This window comes from Schistocerca gregaria, chromosome 1 (assembly GCF_023897955.1).
Source record: "Schistocerca gregaria isolate iqSchGreg1 chromosome 1, iqSchGreg1.2, whole genome shotgun sequence".
NCBI lineage: Eukaryota > Metazoa > Arthropoda > Insecta > Orthoptera > Acrididae > Schistocerca > Schistocerca gregaria.
In genome coordinates this window covers 1,083,734,899-1,083,753,709 of record NC_064920.1, presented here as the reverse complement: position 1 = coordinate 1,083,753,709, position 18,811 = coordinate 1,083,734,899, and the positions used below count along the sequence as shown (strand labels likewise).

The 18,811-nt window shown below is 43.9% G+C and overlaps 2 protein-coding genes across 2 annotated transcripts in view; one reads left to right on the top strand and one right to left on the bottom strand.

Annotated features, from left to right (window-relative positions):
* LOC126281889 (uncharacterized) overlaps window positions 1-18,811 on the top strand; it is a 1,790,734-nt gene that overhangs the window by 932,434 nt on the left and 839,489 nt on the right. The window lies entirely within an intron of this gene.
* Window positions 10,459-18,811, bottom strand: part of LOC126281897 (uncharacterized) — a 49,188-nt gene continuing 40,835 nt past the window's right edge. The window contains exon 4 of the mRNA XM_049981221.1: window positions 10,459-13,255. Coding sequence (XP_049837178.1) covers window positions 13,046-13,255 — 210 coding nt within the window. The 3' untranslated portion in view covers window positions 10,459-13,045. The remainder of the gene's footprint in view (window positions 13,256-18,811) is intronic.

Here is an 18,811-nt window from a genome sequence, read left to right as displayed (position 1 = left end):
TATGAGAAGTACTTGTAACTTAATAAGTAGAGTTCTTGGTAATAACAGTGGTGCAACACTGGCACAGAGAATTTTTCTATACGGTTTAAAATCAGTGGCGGCTGTTCTGTAAAAGTACAAGAGCACGCGAACAACGTAACTTTTGTCACCTTGCTGATTTATTGGTTATTTTGAATGTTGTTAATCGTAACATACACTATGTGATCAAAAGTATGCGAACACCCCCAAAAACATACGTTTTTCATGTTAGGTGCATTGTGCTGACACCTACTGCCAGGTACTCCGTATCACCGACCTCAGTAGTCACTAGACATCGTGAGAGAGCAGAATGAGCCGCTCCGCGGAACTTACGGACTTCGAATATGGTTAGGTGTCACTTGTTTCATACGTCTGTACGCGAGATTTCCTCATTCTCAAACATCCCTAGGTCCACTGTTTCCGATGTGATAGTGAAGTGGAAACGCGAAGAGACACATACAGCACAAAATCGTACAGAACGACCTCGTCTGTTGGCTGACTGAGACCACCGACAGTTGAAGAGGGTCGTAATGTTAACAGGTAGACATCTATCCAGACCATCGCACAGGAGCGTCAGGATCCACTGCAAGTACTATGGCAGTTAGGTGGGAGGTGAGAAAACTTGGATTTCACGGTCCAGTGGCTGCTCATAGGCCACACATCACGCCAGTAAACGCTAAACGACTCGTCGCTTGGTGTAAGCAGCGTAACCATTGGATGATTGAATAGTGGAAAAACGTTGTGTGGAGTGACGAATCACGCTACACAATGTGGCGACCCGATGGCAGCGTGTGGGTGTGGCGAATGCCCGGTGAACGTCATCGGCCAGCGTGTGTAGCGCCAACAGTAAAATTAGGAGGCGATGGTCTTGTGGTGCGGTCGTGTTTTTCATGGAGGGGGCTTGCACTCGTTGTTGTTTTGCGTCGCACTATAACAGCACAGGCATACAGTGTTTCTCGCTTCCCACTGTTCAAGAGCAATTCGAGGATGGCGATTGCATCTTTCGGCACGATCGAGGGCCTGTTCGTAAATACATGGCCTGTGGCGGGGTGGTCACAAGACAATAACATCCCTGTAATGGACTGGCCTGCACAGAGTCCTGTCCTGAATCCTATAGAACCTGTGGGAAGGTTTGGAACGTCGACTTCGTGTCAGGCCTCACCGGCCGATATCGCTTACTCTCCTCAGTGCAGCACTCCGTGAAGAATGAGCTGCCATTCCGGAAGAAAGCTTCCAGCACCTGACTGAATATATGCTTGCCAGAGCTGTCATCAAGGCTAAGGGTGAGCCCACACCATACTGAATTCCAGTGTTATCAATGGAGAGCGCCACGAACTTGTTAGTCGTTTTCAGCCAGGTGTTCGGATACTTCTGATCACATAGTGTAGATGCCCCTAATCTGAAATACACTAAATCTACCGCACTATGCTACGTTGTTACTCCGTCACACTTGGCATCTGAGCCGTGAGCACAGATTTACATGTGCACGTTTTAAACATCTTTTGCGCATGCTGAACTCGTGTGACGTAGTTGTCTTACCGGTGAAATACATGGAGAATTGATACACAACGTGCACCGTTCACGGTGTGTACAGTTAGGCATTACTGCTAAACTACAAGTTTATATCTGTGCCAGTAGATGGTGGCATACGGCTTGGCATAAATCTCGCTAGGGGGCTGCATACTCCTCAGGTATTCCAGTTCACTCACTATATAGCAAAATTAGATCGAACGTCAGTATACACTCCTGGAAATTGAAATAAGAACACCGTGAATTCATTGTCCCAGGAAGGGGAAACTTTATTGACACATTCCTGGGGTCAGATACATCACATGATCACACCGACAGAACCACAGGCACATAGACACAGGCAACAGAGCATGCACAATGTCGGCACTAGTACAGTGTATATCCACCTTTCGCAGCAATGCAGGCTGCTATTCTCCCATGGAGACGATCGTAGAGATGCTGGATGTAGTCCTGTGGAACGGCTTGCCATGCCATTTCCACCTGGCGCCTCAGTTGGACCAGCGTTCGTGCTGGACGTGCAGACCGCGTGAGACGACGCTTCATCCAATCCCAAACATGCTCAATGGAGGACAGATCCGGAGATCTTGCTGGCCAGGGTAGTTGACTTACACCTTCTAGAGCACGTTGGGTGGCACGGGATACATGCAGACGTGCATTGTCCTGTTGGAACAGCAAGTTCCCTTGCCGGTCTAGGAATGGTAGAACGATGGGTTCGATGACGGTTTGGATGTACCGTGCACTATTCAGTGTCCCCTCGACGATCACCAGAGGTGTACGGCCAGTGTAGGAGATCGCTCCCCACACCATGATGCCGGGTGTTGGCCTTGTTTGCCTCAGTCGTATGCAGTCCTGATTGTGGCGCTCACCTGCACGGTGCCAAACACGCATACGGCCATCATTGGCACCAAGGCAGAAGACGACACGTCTCCATTCGTCCCTCCATTCACGCCTGTCGCGACACCAGTGGAGGCGGGCTGCACGATGTTGGGGCGTGAAGACGGCCTAACGGGAGGCAAAAAACAGGACAGAATGCTGCAAATGTTTGGGTGTAGATACTTATGAAAACTTTAATTGGAAGAAATTTAATACTAGTCTTGCTGAACAGCTAAGTTCAGCTACTTTTTTGAAGAAAATGTCCACACAAGTTGGACTTTTACTACGACCGGCTTCGGCCCCCGAGCACCTATCTAATGGTTCACGTCAGATGTCCTGAGACGGCACAAGTCGACAACTTTTGCTCTTTTTATAATTGCTGGTATTAGAAATAAATGAATTAATCTGATAAATTTTCCACATTTCCACCCAAACCATTCGTTATGGAATAAGTTTCTGGGACAGGCATCGACTCAGAAGGAAAGTACTGATTGAACAAAAGCGAGCAGTAAGAATAATACGTAGTGTTCACCCGCGGTTGTCATGTAGGTACTACCTCTTCAAGGCTTAAACTGCATTACCAGACTACACATATCATCATCATTTAAGACTGATTATGCCTTTCAGCGTTCAGTCTGGAGCAAAGCCCGCTTATAAAATTCCTCCATGATCCCCTATTCAGTGCTAACATTGGTGCCTCTTCTGTTGTTAAACCTATTAATTCAAAATCATTCTTAACCGAATCCAGGTACCTTCTCCTTGGTCTGCCCCGACTCCTCCTACCCTCTACTGCTGAACTCACGAGTCTCTTGGGTAACCTTGCTTCTCCCATGCGTGTAACATGACCCCACCATCGTTCGCCCTGACTGCTACATCTATAGAGTTCATTCCCAGTTTTTCTTTGATTTCCTCATTATGGACACCCTCCTGCCATTGTTCCCATCTACTAGTACCTGCAATAATCCTAGCTACTTTCATATCCGTAACCTCAACCTTGTTGATAAGGTAACCTGAATGCACACAGCTTTCACTCCCTACAACAAAGTTGGTCGAAAGATTGAACGGTGCACAGATAACTTAGTCTTGGAGCTGATTTCCTTCTTGCAGAAGAGAGTAGATCGTAGCTGAGCGCTCACTGCATTAGCTTTGCTACACCTCGCTTCCAGTTCTTTCACTATGTTGCCATCCTGTGAGAATATGCATCCTAAGTACTTGAAACTGTCCACCTGTTCTAACTTTGTTCCTCCTATTTGGCACTCAATCCGTTTATATTTCTTTCCCACTGACATTACTTTTGTTTTGGAGATGCTAATCTTCATACCATAGTCCTTACATTTCTGATCTAGCTCTGAAATATTACTTTGCAAGCTTTCAATCGAATCTGCTATCACAACTAAGTCATCCGCATATGCAAGACTGCTTATTTTGTGTTCACACATATTTTCTAGTAAATTTATCCTAAATAATCCATCACAATTATGAGTAATAGAAATCCCAACAAACGCAAAGAAATAGTATCGAGGGCAATTGAGAGCTTTATACCAAATAAATTAACAAACGAAAAAGCTGATCTCCCGTGGAGCGTAAAACAGGTCTGAACACTGTTGCAGAAACAACAAAAGAAGCATGCCAAATTTAAATGAAGTAAAAATCCCCAAGATTGGTAATCTTTTATAGAAGCTCGAAATTTTCCAATGACTTCAATGCGAGATGCTTATAATAGTTTCCACAACGAAACTTTGTCTCGAAACCTGCAGAAAATCAAAAGAGATTCTGGTCTCATGTAAAGTGTATGTTGGCGATAAGACACAGTTAGTGCCTTCTCTGAGCGATACCGATGGAAATACTATCGATGATAGTGCTGCTAAAGCAGAGTTATTTAACATAGCATCCCGAAATTCCTTCACCAAATAAGATGAAGTAAATATTCCAGATTTCGAATCAACAACAGCTGCTACAAGAGTAATGTAGAGGTAAATGTCCTCGGATTAGTGAAGCAAGTCTCCAGGTCCAGACCGTATGCCAGTTAGGTTCCTTTCATCAGACTATGCTGACGCAATAGCTCCATACTTAACAATAACATACAACAGCTCGCTCGACGAAAGATCCGTACCCACATACTGGAAAGTTGCACAGGTCACACCAATATTCAAGGAACGTAGAAGGAGTAATCTACTAAATTACAGATCCGTATCATTAACGTTGATAAACAGCAGGATTTTGGAACGTATACTGTGTTCGAACGTTACGCATTACCTCTAAGGAAACGGTCTATGGACACACAGTCAACACAGATTTAAGGAACTCGTTCTTGTGAAACACAACTAGGTCTTTACTGACATGAAGTGTTAAGTGCTGTTAACAAAGTATTGTAAATTGATTCCGTATTTATAAATTTCCAGAAAGCTTTTGACACTGTACCTCACAAGCGGTTTGTAATCAAATTTCGTGCTAATGGAATATTGTCTCAATTACGTAAACGGATTCGTGATTTGTTGTGAGAGAGGTCATAGTTCGTAGAAACTGATGGAAAGTCGTCGACTAAAGAAGAACTGATTTATGGTGGTCTCCAAGGTATTGTTATAGGCTCTAGGCGGTTCCTTATCCATATAAGTGATGTAGGTGACAATTTGAGCAGCCATCGTAGGTTGTTTGCAGATGAAGTTGTCGTTTATCGACTATTAAAGTCAGCACAAGATCAAAACAAATTTCAAACCGAATTAGAAAAGGTATCTGTAGGGTGCGAAAATTGGCAATTGACCCTAAATAATGAAAAATGTGAGGCCATCCACATGAGCGGTAACAGGAACCCGTTAAACTTCGCTTACACGATACATAATTTAAATCTGAAGGCCGTAAATTTAATTAAGTACCTAGGAATTACATAAGGAACAACTTAAATTGGAAAGAAGACATAGAAAATGTCGTGGAAAATGTCAACCAAAGAATGTACTTTATTGGCAGAACACCTAGAAGATGCAACGGATCAACTAAAGAGGCTGCCTACGCTACGCTTGTCCGTCCTCTTTTAGAATGCTGCTGCGCGGTGTGGGATCCTTACCAGACCATCGAGAAAGTTCAAAGAAGGGCAGCACGTTTTTTATTATTGAGAAACAGGGGAGAGAGTGTTACTGGCATGATACAAGATTCTGGCTGGACATAATTAAAACAAAGGCGTTTCTTGTTGCGGCGGGATCCTCTCACGAAATTTTGATCACCAACTTTCACTTACAAATGAGAAAATATTTTATTGACGCCGACCTACACAGGCAAAAACGATCATCATAATAAAATAAAGGGAATAAGAGCTCGCAGGGAAAGACACAGGTGCTCGTTCTTTCCTGGCGCTGTTCGAAATTGAAATAATAGAGAATTACTGTGACGGTGGTTCGATGGACTCTCTGCCAGGCACTTAAGTGTGATTTGCAGAGTATCCATGTAGATGTCAAAAGCCTTCTTGAAATCTATAAATACGGAATCAATTTGAAGTCCCTTGTAGATAGCACTACACTCCGTGTGAGTGAAGAACTAGTTGTGTTCCACGAGAACGATGTTTTCTAAATCAGTGTTGACTGTGCCAAGAGACCGTTTTGTTCGACTTAATTCATAATATTGGAGCACAGTATATGTTCCAAAATCTTGCTGCATATCGACGTCAATGATATGGACGTGTCATTTAGTAGATTACTCCTATTGCCTTTCTTGGCTGTTGGTGTGACCTGTGCAGCTTTACAGTCTTTGGGTACGGATCTTGCGTCACACGAGCGGTTGTATATGATTGTTAGGTATGGAGCTATTGGATTAGCATACTCCAAAAGAAATCTAATTAGTATAGAGATTGGACCTCAAGACTTGCTTCTGTTAAGCTATTTCAGTTGCTTCACTACTTCTTCTACTAGTTTCAAGTTTATCATGTTGGCAGTCGTTCCTGATTCGAATTCTGGAATATTTACTTTGTCTTCTTTGGTGAAGGAATTTCAGAAGACTGTGTTTAGTAACTCTGCTTTGCCAGCACTGTTATCGGTAGCATTTCCATTGCTTTCGTTCAGAGAATGCATTGACTATGTCTTGCTGACCAGAATCTCTTTAGATTTTCTGTCAGGTTTCGAGAAAAAAATGGTTCAAATGGCTCTGAACACTATGGGACTTAACATCTGAGATCATCAGTCCTCTGGACCTTAGAATTACTTAAACCTAACTAATCTAAGGACATCACACACATCCATGCCCGAGGCAGGATTAGAACCTGTGAGCGTAGCAGTCGCGCGGTTCCGGACTGAAGCGCCTAGAATCGCTCTGCCACCGCGGCCGGCTCGAAAAAAAGTTACGTTATGGTAACTGGTATAAGCATCTCGAATATAAATCCGCGCTAAATTTCGAGCTTCTGTAAAAGATCGCCAATTTTGGTAATTTTGCACAAATCTCTCAATTGCTGCCGATACCATATCTTTGAATTGAAGCTACATCTGGTCTATACTTACAGTGTTCATTTGAAAGGATGGAGATTGTCTCTCAGGAAGGCGTCAAGTGAGTTTTTATCTGCTTTTTTGAACAGGTATATTTTTCATTTATTTGTGGAAGAATTTAGAATTACGATATTCAGACTCGCTATGACAACCCTCTGTTCACTAATGCCTGTAACCGTTTTGGTGCTCTTTATTAGCTCAGGATTATTTCTTGCTAAGAGACTTAGAGAAAGTTTTTGACAATGTTGACTGGAATACATTCTTTCAAATTCTGAAGGTGGCAGGGGTAAAAAAACAGGGAGCGAAAAGCTATTTACAATTTGTACAGAAACCAGATGGCAGTTATAAGAGTCGAGGGACATGAAAGGGAAGCAGTGGTTGGGAAGGGAGTGTGACAGGGTTGTAGCCTCTCCCCGATGTTATTCAATTTGTATATTGAGCAAGCAGTAAAGGAAACAAAAGAAAAATTTGGAGTAGGTATTAAAATCCATGGAGGCTCGCCGATGACATTGTAATTCTGTCAGAGACAGCAAAGGACTTGGAAGAGCAGTTGAACGGAATGGATAAGGTCTTGAAAGAAGGATATAAGATGAACATAAATAAAAGCAAAACAAGGATAATGGAATGTAGTCGAATTAAATCGGGTGATGCTGAGGTAATTAGATTAGAATATGAGACCCTTAAAGTAGTAAAGGAGTTTTGCTATTTGGGGAGCAAAATAACTGATGATGATCGAAGTAGAGAGGATATAAAATGTAGACTGGCAATGGCAAGGAAAGCGTTTCTGAAGAAGAGAAATTTGTTAACATCGAATATAGATTTAAATGTCAGGAAGTCATTTCTGGAAGTATTTGTATAGAGTGTAGCCATGTATGGAAGTGAAACATGGACGATAAATAGTTTGGACACGAAGAGAATAGAAGCTTTCGAAATGTGGTGCTACAGAAGAATGCTGAAGATTAGATGGGTAGATCACATAACTAATGATTAAGTATTGATTAGGATTGGGCAGAAGAGAAGTTTGTGGCACAACTTGACCAGAAGAAGGGATCGGTTGGTAGGACATGTTCTGAGGCAACAAGGGATCACCAATTTAGCATTGGAGGGCAGCGTGCAGGGTAAAAATCGTAGAGGGAGACCAAGAGGTGAATACACTAAGCAGATTCAGAAGGATGTAGGTTGCCTTAGGTACTGGGAGATGAAGAAGCTTGCACAGGATATCTACATCTACATCCACACTCCGCAAGCCACCTGACGGTGTGTGGCGGAGGGTACCCTGAGTACCTCTGTCGGTTCTCCCTTCTATTCCAGTCTCGTATTGAGAGTAGCATGGAGAGCTGCATCAAACCAGTCTCAGGACTGAAGACCATAACAACAACAAGAGCGCAATTGCGTTTTCGCAACCGTTTACTATTCGAGCGAGCTCATGAAGTAACTGCTCGAAATAATTTTCAGAGAATGCGTTTAGCACAATTACGGTCGGTGTTCTATGCATACTCCCGGATTTAAACATGTATTTTCGCCAACATATCGAAGGTGAATTGAAGTCACTAGCAACTATAATTGCACGAGTTGTGTACATGTTTGAAATTAAACTCAAGTTTTCTTTGAACCTTTAAGCAATTGTATCATCTGAGTTGGGAGGTCGGTAAAATGATCCAACTATTATTTTATTCCTGTCGCCAAGAATGACCTCTATTCATACTAACTCACAGGAAATATCTTCTTCACTTATGCCTCAAGATAAATTACTTCTGACAGCAACAAACACACCATCACCAACTGTGTTTAGCTCATCCTTTCTCAGCACCGCTTGGTTCTTCGCAAAAATATCGGTTGAATTTACCACCGGCTTCAGCCAGCTTCCTGTGCCTATAACGATCTGAGCATTAGTTCTTTCTATCAGCGCTTCGAACTCCTGTACCGTAGCGGTAACGCGGTTCCAGACTGAAGCGCCTAGAACCGCACGGCCACACCGGCCGGCATTTACAAATACCTATGGTTCCTGTATCTACGTTCTTCCTGTGTTCAGCCTGCACCCTTTGTGACTGAAGTCCTTTTTGTGTTTTCCCGACACCCTCTAACCGAAAAAAACCTCCCGGTCCACGCCACACAGCCCCTGCCACCCCTCTGTAGCCGCCTTTTGCGTGTAGTGGACTCCTGACCTATTCAGCGGAGCCCGAAACCCAACCACCCTTTGGCGCAAGTCGAGGAAGCTGCAGCCTAAGTGGTCAGCGGTCATAGAACCGTTTGAGCCTCAGATTCAGACCCTCCACTCGGCTCTGTACCAGAGGTCAGCAAATAGTCCTGTCGACTATGCTGCAAATGGTCTGCTCTGCTTTCGTCTCGCATTCCAGACTGCCGGCCTTTACCACTTGTAATAGCCGCTCGAATCCAGGAGAATCTCTTCCGATGCAAAGCAACACACGTCATTCGTACCAACGAGAGCCACCATCTGCAGATGGCTGCACCCTGTGCTCTTCGTGGCATCCATGTCATTTCGATAAGTACTTGTTCAAATGATGTATGGAAAATGTAACTAACGAACAAACTAAATTAAATGTCAAATAATATTTAACTTCCCTCACGATTCGAAAATATCATCACAACTTGCGAGATCCCGTAGTTGATGTGGTGTCTCTGACTTTCACATGAAGAGCAGCAGAACTACCTTCTATATTTACTGGGTAGTGAACCCGATGGTGACCCTAGTACACAACATTTAACTTATTTTTGTCGTATTTCAGAGTTAGCAGACGACTTGTAACTGGTCCTTAGATAAACTGAACCTGTGGGTCAGTGCAGAAATGAAATGCAAGTGCTAAGCTAATAAAGGAAGTTGTACTGTGTTAGCAAATACATAACCAACAACCCACAATTCACTTAATCCCTCAATATAAAAGTGGTTTCCTGTAACAGATGAGTCTAAATACTGCACTTTATTGTGTAGGTGTCGCTAAATTTGTTTTTCTGAAGACAATGATCTTGATATTACCATTATTGATTTTTCATTTATTATTTTCTGCTCCAGCTACTACTTTCTGAATTTTAGTATGCTGTACATAAATGTCTAGTTGATATGTCTACGAAATTTTGAACTTTTCACACTACATTCTTTACTGTTCAGAACAACCACGACTAATTAATCCTGCTATGCGAATGTAAATGATTTTGAGTTGAAACCTTAGTGGAAATTAAAACACAATTTTATTTAGAGGATAGAGTATCGTTTTATTACGAACTTACTTACGTACTAATGAAATAATCACTTAAAAAGAAAGTGCTTTTAATTCTTACAGGCATGATCTCGCACAAAAAACATTTTTGCTCTCACAGTTGTAATCGTAAATAATATCACAGCTCTTATAGAGTGTCGCAAAAAAGATAAAAATTTGTACTAGTTAAGGAACAGGAATATATTTGATATGTACTACAGGTCTGAATTTACTTATTTAGTCTTAATAATAAAAACTAATTTACTCCTCAAACTTCTGATAATTCAGACATTCATTGTCTTGTGGACTGTTATCTATTATTAGCTTTGGCAATTTATGGCTCCCAAAACTTGGACTTATGTCAGTTTAGATACTTAACAAAACTAAATTATTTAATTCTACTGAATTATTTAATTCCACTGGGTGCCATAGAATTAATCAGTTGGTGTGTATCTCATATTTCCTTAACTGGCACTGTTTATCAATAAATTTTAAAAATACAACAAAATTTTTCACATAAATAAATTTAAGACTATTTCTGCGTCTTAATGTCTTTGCGTCAAACAGTGTAACAATAAATTTACCATCAAGTTAAAATGCTGAAAGTTTAACAAACAACAACTCTCAGCATTAAATTTTACCGTTGTAACAGCGTTGAACTGTCTTTTCCTGATGTATATAATTCAATATGTATCAGTAATACAAATGTTTGATTCATACACTACAGAGACATGACATCAAACATGTAGCCAAATAATCTTATTTTCGTCAGCTGAAACAAAAGCTGCTACAAAACAAGACTAGAGCAAGCTTATTATGTGAGAAAGCAACAATTATTATCAATGAAAATGTTCGTATGTTACTAAAAATTAATTTGGAAGACAAAAAATGTAAAAGCTACTTGTATTAGAACTTAGGATAGGATTTTAACTTATAAAATATTACTATGCAGTCCAAATTGTGTTCGTTTCATTTTGAAATGAGTGCGTTAAGGAAATGATTTACAGTAGTAAATTTTGATTTTATTACAAAAGTATCAATCTTGGCAACACGACAGTTGTATTCTTCATACTCACTAGACTCTTTTGTATTTACTTGGTCAGAAAAAGTTTTGGAAAGAAATTGTTTCAGAAGAACTATTATGAAGAAACGTTATTTATATTCTGTGAAAGAACAAGTATATTTCAGCATCTAGCGAGCACAGAGATTTTGTTGGAAGACGCCTTTGTGGCGTTCTCCTTACACATACTTAGCATAAGCAAGCAGAAGGAGAACTTTGACAGTCACTGAAACCCACAAAGCAGCCAGTCTGTACAGGCATCGAATCTTGACTTTGTCTCTGCTCACAAGACCAGCCCGATTCAACGTGACCTTTTGATTTCCACCGGTTGACTTTTTTTTTCTTTTTTTCAAGATTTTGCCGAAAACCATTACACGAAAGTAGAAACGTCGTCACACGTCAACAATAAAGTGAGAGCACTAGAAAGAGAAACTAATTGCAGTAAGTTTCTAATCGCCCAGAAATTCGTACATGCTGGACGTGAACGCATGTGTCAATGAGATTACAATATGTCATCCACTTCCATTACAGATACAGATTTTGACTATGCAACATAGAGCTGCTGATATTATAATCTTTCAGAGAAAGCATTTACAGAAGGGCAAGAAGAATGAGGACGATAGAATCAATAGAATGAGAAAAACGCAGATTGTGCGCCAGATCGTGGTTTGAAAACATAGAACTAGTGTACCAGTAAGATTTCGAAGTGATGTTTTTTGCAAAACCATACAATCAAACAGGCGTAATACTGCTGCTTACTCTATGCCGAGTTTCATTCCTTTGAACTGGGCTCAGTAGAAGAAGTATAGAGGGAACTTGATGGCTTTTGCCAGAAATGAGACTCGGTCCATTTACTACCGTGTTTCTCGCAGTCTTATTGTACATAACATGCTTCATTTGGAGTAGTTTATATGAAGAGCTTTGATGTAATAAAGTGATCGATTTTACGGCTCATTCATGAGTTGTTCATACTGTTTATCTTGTACAATTTGTGCAGAATTTAACTAAAATCAATCCCCATTTGCCATTTCCCTTGACTCTAAGGCCAGTGTGAGAGCTAGAAATCCGCTTCCAAATATTCCCAATGGGGCTCTCTGCCTCAACACCATATCATTACTCGAACAACTGGCCCTACCTGGGGAATGAAACCTTTTAAAATGATAAAAAACAAAGAGACCTCAGCAGAAATAGGAACACATGAACTACTAAGCTAAGGTGCGAGCGGCATGACTGTGGAGGTGACAGCGGTAGTGGTGGGAGAGCGTCACGTCGTAAATGGCCACGGCACAGTAGGGAAGGGGAGGGGAAGTGCAGATCAGCTAAAAGCTATACACAAAGTCTTCCATATCGGAACTTCTAAACTACAGTCAGTAAGTGTTCGTTTTAGCATCTTATATCACTACAGCCAACAGTTTGACAAGTACAGACGTTTAAAATCATTAGCGCCAGAGTAGAAGACAAAAAAAAAAAAAAAAAAGGAAACTGGGCTGGTCCTAATGGCCGAAGCACACAATGAAGGAAGTGTGAAGCGTCTTCGGCACAAAGAGAAGGAGACGCCCAGGCCTGAGATTATGTTTCTGAACATAGGCCGGATTCTACCTCCCTACAGTGTTTCCCCATATCTGCCCAAGGCATCCCTCGTTCGGTGGATGCAGCCGAAGACTGAACAGTAGACATTACTCCACACTACACAGAACTGAGAGAAACTGTAAATTTGTGGGTGCAGCAGGACAGATACACGACGAGGTGGCTAGCTCTTCGCCAGTTGACCATCACTCCTTCATTTAGCCAGCGGCAAACAGAAGCTGCCACTCCGGCACACACAATAGACGAAGGGAGATGGAGCGCCGCTGCTGAGCAGTCTGGGACGGTGGTGGGTCAGCCTAGAGGTAAAAGTGGAGAGCGGCCTCGAGCGCAGAGCTGGTGATGTGCCGCTCGCAGGGGCTGGTGTCCCAGAAGGCGCCGTGGCAGCCGGACTGCTCGAAGCAGCCGTAACGCACCGCCTTCGAGTTGGGGCTGCAGCAGGTCACGATGGCCCACACGCAGCGGGACATCTGTGGCTCGTCCAGCACCGAGTTGCCCCTCCCAAACACCTGCGAACACAGTGGCGTACGTCACCTCTGGAATGCCTGTAGTTGAGCAAAAACACTATCATATGGCTCACCGCACATCCACACCTGCACTACCATATCAAAAGCATCTGGACATCTCTACTCGACGAACTGACCACCAGATGTCACGACAGGTGGACCCACCAGTATAATAGGAGATGGAGACTAGATATTGGTACAGTATGAGTCAAATGGGAAGGTCAGAGGGAGTTCAGTCACTTTCAACGTGGAATGTCACCTGAGGAACAGATCTGCATCTACATCATACTCAACAAGCCACCTTATGGTGTGTAGCGGAGGGTACCTTGAGAACCAATATCTGATTCCTCCAACCCTGTTCCACTCCCGGATAGTTCGTTGTATTGGCTGTAATTTCTCGAATTTTCTCCTCGTGGTCAATACGCGAGATGTATGGGGGGGGGGGGGGGGGGAAGTAATATGTTCTCCGACACCTTCTGAAAAGTTCTGTCCTAAAATTTCAATAATAACTCTCTCTGTGATGCACAACGCCTTCCTTGTAACGTCTGCTAGTGGGGTTTGTTTAACATCTCCGTAACGCTCTCTCACCAGCTAAACGGTCCAGTGACGAAACGCGCCACTCTTCCTTGGATCTTCTCTATCTCCTCCATCAGTCCTACCTGATAGCGATCCCAGATAGATGAACAATATTCGAGAATCAGGCAAACAAGCGCCTTATAAGCCACTTCTTTTGTGGATGTGTTACATTTCCTTAAGACTCTTCCAACGAGTGTGAGTCTGGTACCAGCTTTTCCCACTGTCTGTTTAATATGGTCCTTCCATTTACGGTCGATCTGGATAGTTATGGCTCTGAGAACTATGGTACTTAACATCTGAGGTCATCAGTCCCCTACACGTATAACTACGTAAACCTAACTAACCTAAGGACATCACACACATCAAGGCCCGAGGCAGGATTCGAACCTGCGACCGGAGCGGTCGCGCGGTTCCAGACTGAAGTGCCTAGAACCGCTCGGCCATACCGGCCGGCTGGATAGTTACGCCTACATATTTTATGGCAGACGCTGTCTCCAGCTCCCGGGTTCGATTCCCGGCGGGGTCAGGGATTTTCTCCTGCCTCGAGATGACTGGGTGTTTGTGTTGTCCTCATAATTGCATCATCATTCATGCAAGTGGAAGATTGGGCTGAGAAAAGATTGGGAATTTGTAAGGGCGCAGATAACCGCGCAGTTGAGCGCCCCACAATCCCAACATCATCATCTGTCTCCACTGTTTGTCATCAATAATGTAGCCATACAGTAGCAGATTTCTTTTCCTATGTATGCGCAATATGTTACTTCCATTTACGTTCAGGGTCAACTGCCAGAGCCTGCACCAATCATCAATTATCTGCAGGTCGTTCTGCACACTCTTACTATCTTCTGGCGTCACTACTCTGGCATAAACAGCTCAATCATCTGCGAATAGCCTAGAAGAGCATCTGACGCTTTCTACTAGATCCCTTATATATATTGCAAACAGCAGAGGTCCTATCACACTTCCCTGTGGTACTCCGGATATTACCTTTACATCTGTCGATTTTGTTCCGTTAAGAGCGACGTGTTGAGTTCTATGTGCAAGAAAGCCTTGAATCCAATGGCAAGTCCGATCCGATACTCTGTAAGCTCGTATTTTTTCTTCATTAAACGGCAATGGAGGTGTCAAATGCCTTACTGAAATCAAGGAACAGTGCATCAACCTTAGAGCCGTTGTCCACTGCACTGTGGTTCTCATGGAGGAACAGAGCTAGCCGAGTTTCACAGGATCTGTATTTGATTTTTATAGAGGAGATATTCATTTTCCAAAAACGGCATAATTCTTGAGCATTAAATATGTCCCATAATTTGACAACAGATCGACGTCAACGGTATAGGTCTATAATTGTGTGGATCTGTCTTACAGCTTTTCTTGAAAACGGGAATGAGTGGCGCTTTTCTCCAGTCGTTAGGTACCTTTCGTTGCGCAAACGATCTGCGATAAAATGCTGCTAGAAGGGGAGTAAGTTCTTTCGCATAATATTTATATACTCTTGGAAATTGAAATAAGAAGACCGTTAATTCATTGTCCCAGGAAGGGGTAACTTTATTGACACATTCCTGGGGTCAGATACATCACATGATCACACTGACAGAACCACAGGCACATAGACACAGGCAACAGAGCATGAACAATGTCGGCACTAGTACAGTGTCTATCCACCTTTCGCAGCAATGCAGGCTGCTATTCTCCCATGGAGACGATCGTAGAGATACTGGATGTAGTCCTGTGGAACGGCGTGCCATGCCATTTCCACCTGGCGCCTCAGTTGGACCAGCGTTCGTGCTAGACGTGCAGACCGCGTGAGACGACGCTTCATCCAGTCCCAAACATGCTCAATGGGGGACAGATCCGGAGATCTTGCTGGCCAGGGTAGTTGACTTACACCTTCTAGAGCACGTTGGGTGGCACGGGATACATGCGGACGTGCATTGTCCTGTTGGAACAGCAAGTTCCCTTGTCGGTCTAGGAATGGTAGAACGATGGGATCGATGACGGTTTGGATGTACCGTGCACAATTTAGTGTCCCCTCGACGATCACCAGAGGTGTACGGCCAGTGTAGGAGATCGCTCCCCACACCATGACGCCGGGTGTTGGCCCTGTGTGCCTCGGTCGTATGCAGTCCTGACTGTGGCGCTCACTCGCACGGCGCCAAACACGCATACGACCATCATTGGCACCAAGGCAGAAGCGACTCTCATCGCTGAAGACGACACGTCTCCATTCGTCCCTCCATTCACGCCTGTCGCGACACCACTGGAGGCGGGCTGCACGATGTTGGGGCGTGACCGGAAGACGGCCTAACGGTGTGCGGGACCGTAGCCCAGCTTCATGGAGACGGTTGCGAATGGTCCTCGCCGATATCTCAGGAGCAACAGTGTCCCTAATTTGCTGGGAAGTGGCGGTGCGGTCCCCTACGGCACTGCGTAGGATCCTACGGTCTTGGCGTGCATCCGTGCGTCGCTGCGGTCCGGTCCCAGGTCGACGGGCACGTGCACCTTCCGCCGACCACTGGCGACAACATCGATGTACTGTGGAGACCTCACGCCCCACGTGTTGAGCAATTCGGCGGTACGTCCACCCGGCCTCCCGCATGCCCACTATACGCCCTCGCTCAAAGTCCGTCAACTGCACATACGGTTCACGTCCACGCTGTCGCGGCATGCTACCCGTGTTAAAGACTGCGATGGAGCTCCGTATGCCACGGCAAACTGGCTGACACTGACGGCGGCGGTGCACAAATGCTGCGCAGCTAGCGCCATTCGACGCCCACACCGCGGTTCCTGGTGTGTCCGCTGTGCCGTGCGTGTGTTCATTGCTTGTACAGCCCTCTCGCAGTGTCCGGAGTAAGTATGGTGGGTCTGACATACCGGTGTCAATGTGTTCTTTTTTCCATTTCCAGGAGTGTAGAATCTTATAGGTATTTCATCTAGTCCTGACGCCTTTCCATTACCAAGCGATTGCAGCTGCTTTTCAATTCCGCGATCGGTTATCTCAATATCTGCAAGTATAACCGGAGGTGGGGAGTAGTTTTGCCTTCCAAGGTGGCCGAGCGGTTCTAGATGCTACAGTCTGGAACCGCGAGACCGCTACGGTCGCAGGCTCGAATCTTGCCTCGGGCATGGATGTGCGTGATGTCCTTAGATTAGTTAGGTTTAAGTAGTTCTAAGTTCTAGGGGCTGATGACCTTAGAAGTTAAGTCCCATAGTGCTCAGAACCAAGGAAAATGGGGAGTAGTTGTTAGTACACGAAGAGTAACAGTAAAATAATGGGTGGGTCAAAGTGAGCTCAGTCACTTCCAACTTATTAGATGTCACCTGAGCTGCAGATCAGATAGGGATATATCAACCCTTCTGCAAGTGTCCAAATCAAGTCGGTGAAGTGTTTGTGAAGTGGAAATGCGAAGGAATAATCGAAACTAAACCAAGGCTAGATAGATCTCACATACTGATGGATAGCGACCGTCGAGTATTACGAAGGCTGGTAGTAGCGACAATAGGATGAAAACAACGAAAGGAGTCTCTGCCTGTGCAGGTCTCCTTGCGTTTCGATGCCGCCGCGACCTCTCTGTATATAACAGCATCATCCACCTAAAACACCACGGAACTTCCGAGTATATCCTCTACGTCGTTTGGATATATTGTGAAAATGTAATGGTCTCATAACAGTCCCCCGGTGTATGACCGAAGTTACTTTTACATGCTAACATTTCTCTCCATCGAGAATAACATGTGCCAGAATGATAAAATTGTTCCTGCCTTGACTCACTATTGACAACTGAGACTTCTGAATAGTGAATTAGTAACGGCATTGAACTGTCGAAATCTCGTGAAGGTCAGAAGAAATGATTGTGTCTAAAGATGAGCGTTACTTGAGGATTCTGGGATCAGGCCACTTAGCTTGGCCTGTGTTAGTACAACATACCAAATTTATTGAACAACGCTTGCGATGAGCTGGTGCGGGATTCAGCAAAGCTGACTGTATATGCGATCAGAGATGAACGTGTCATTTGGCAGTCCTACTACACCAATGAAATATTACTTGGTGTAATCGCACTTGCTAACTACATACAGCACATACAACACATATCTAGGAGACACAATAAGTGCCCAGCCATTGGATGTTCCACAGCATGCATGTAATTGATAAAAGACACCTGAAACTTCCTGCCAGATGAAAACTGTGTGGCGGACCGAGACTCGAACTCGGGACTTTTGCCTTTGATGGGCAAGGTAGGAGACGAGGTACTGGCGGAATTAAAGCTATGAGGACGGGTCGTGAGTCGTGCTTGGGTAGGTCAGCTGGTAGAGGGCTTGCCTGCGAAAGGCAAAGGTCTCGAATTAGAGTCTCGGTCGAGCATACAGTTTTAATCTTCCAGGAAGTTTCTTATCGGTGCACACTCCGCTGCAGAGTGAAAATTTCAATTCAAAGGACACCTTCATTTATACCTCAGCTACACATCAAAAGGAGAGGTTAGGGAAAACAGAACTGGCTGGAAATTATTTAATGCAACCTAAGATAGGCAAACCAACTTGCATCATCAGGTCCAGGTGCAGATAGAAGTTGCGTTGCCAATCTTAACGTGCGTGAAATATTTTCTGGGGTAATTTTATATTGACTAACCTGTGTAAATGGAATGAGACTGCCAGGGGAATGGATTTAGTGGGGGGGGGGGGGGGGGTTTGTCTCTCCCTGCCACCATGGATACATGTATGAACTGAATTCATTTCACTCACATGACATTCATAAAGATAATGTTGCATGAAATCGTTATTATCAAAGTGACATAGAACTGACAGCAGTGAGCAGATATACAGTTCTCCAGTGTAAAGGGCGTGTCTGACTAATAACGCCTGAAGATGGTATGAGGAAAAGGGCCAAAACCCGTTGCTAACGGTTAATAAAAATCTGGAAACGCGATCGAGACTATTTTTATTATCTCGTACCCAACGATTTGTATTTGTTCTGAGAGAATATTTTAA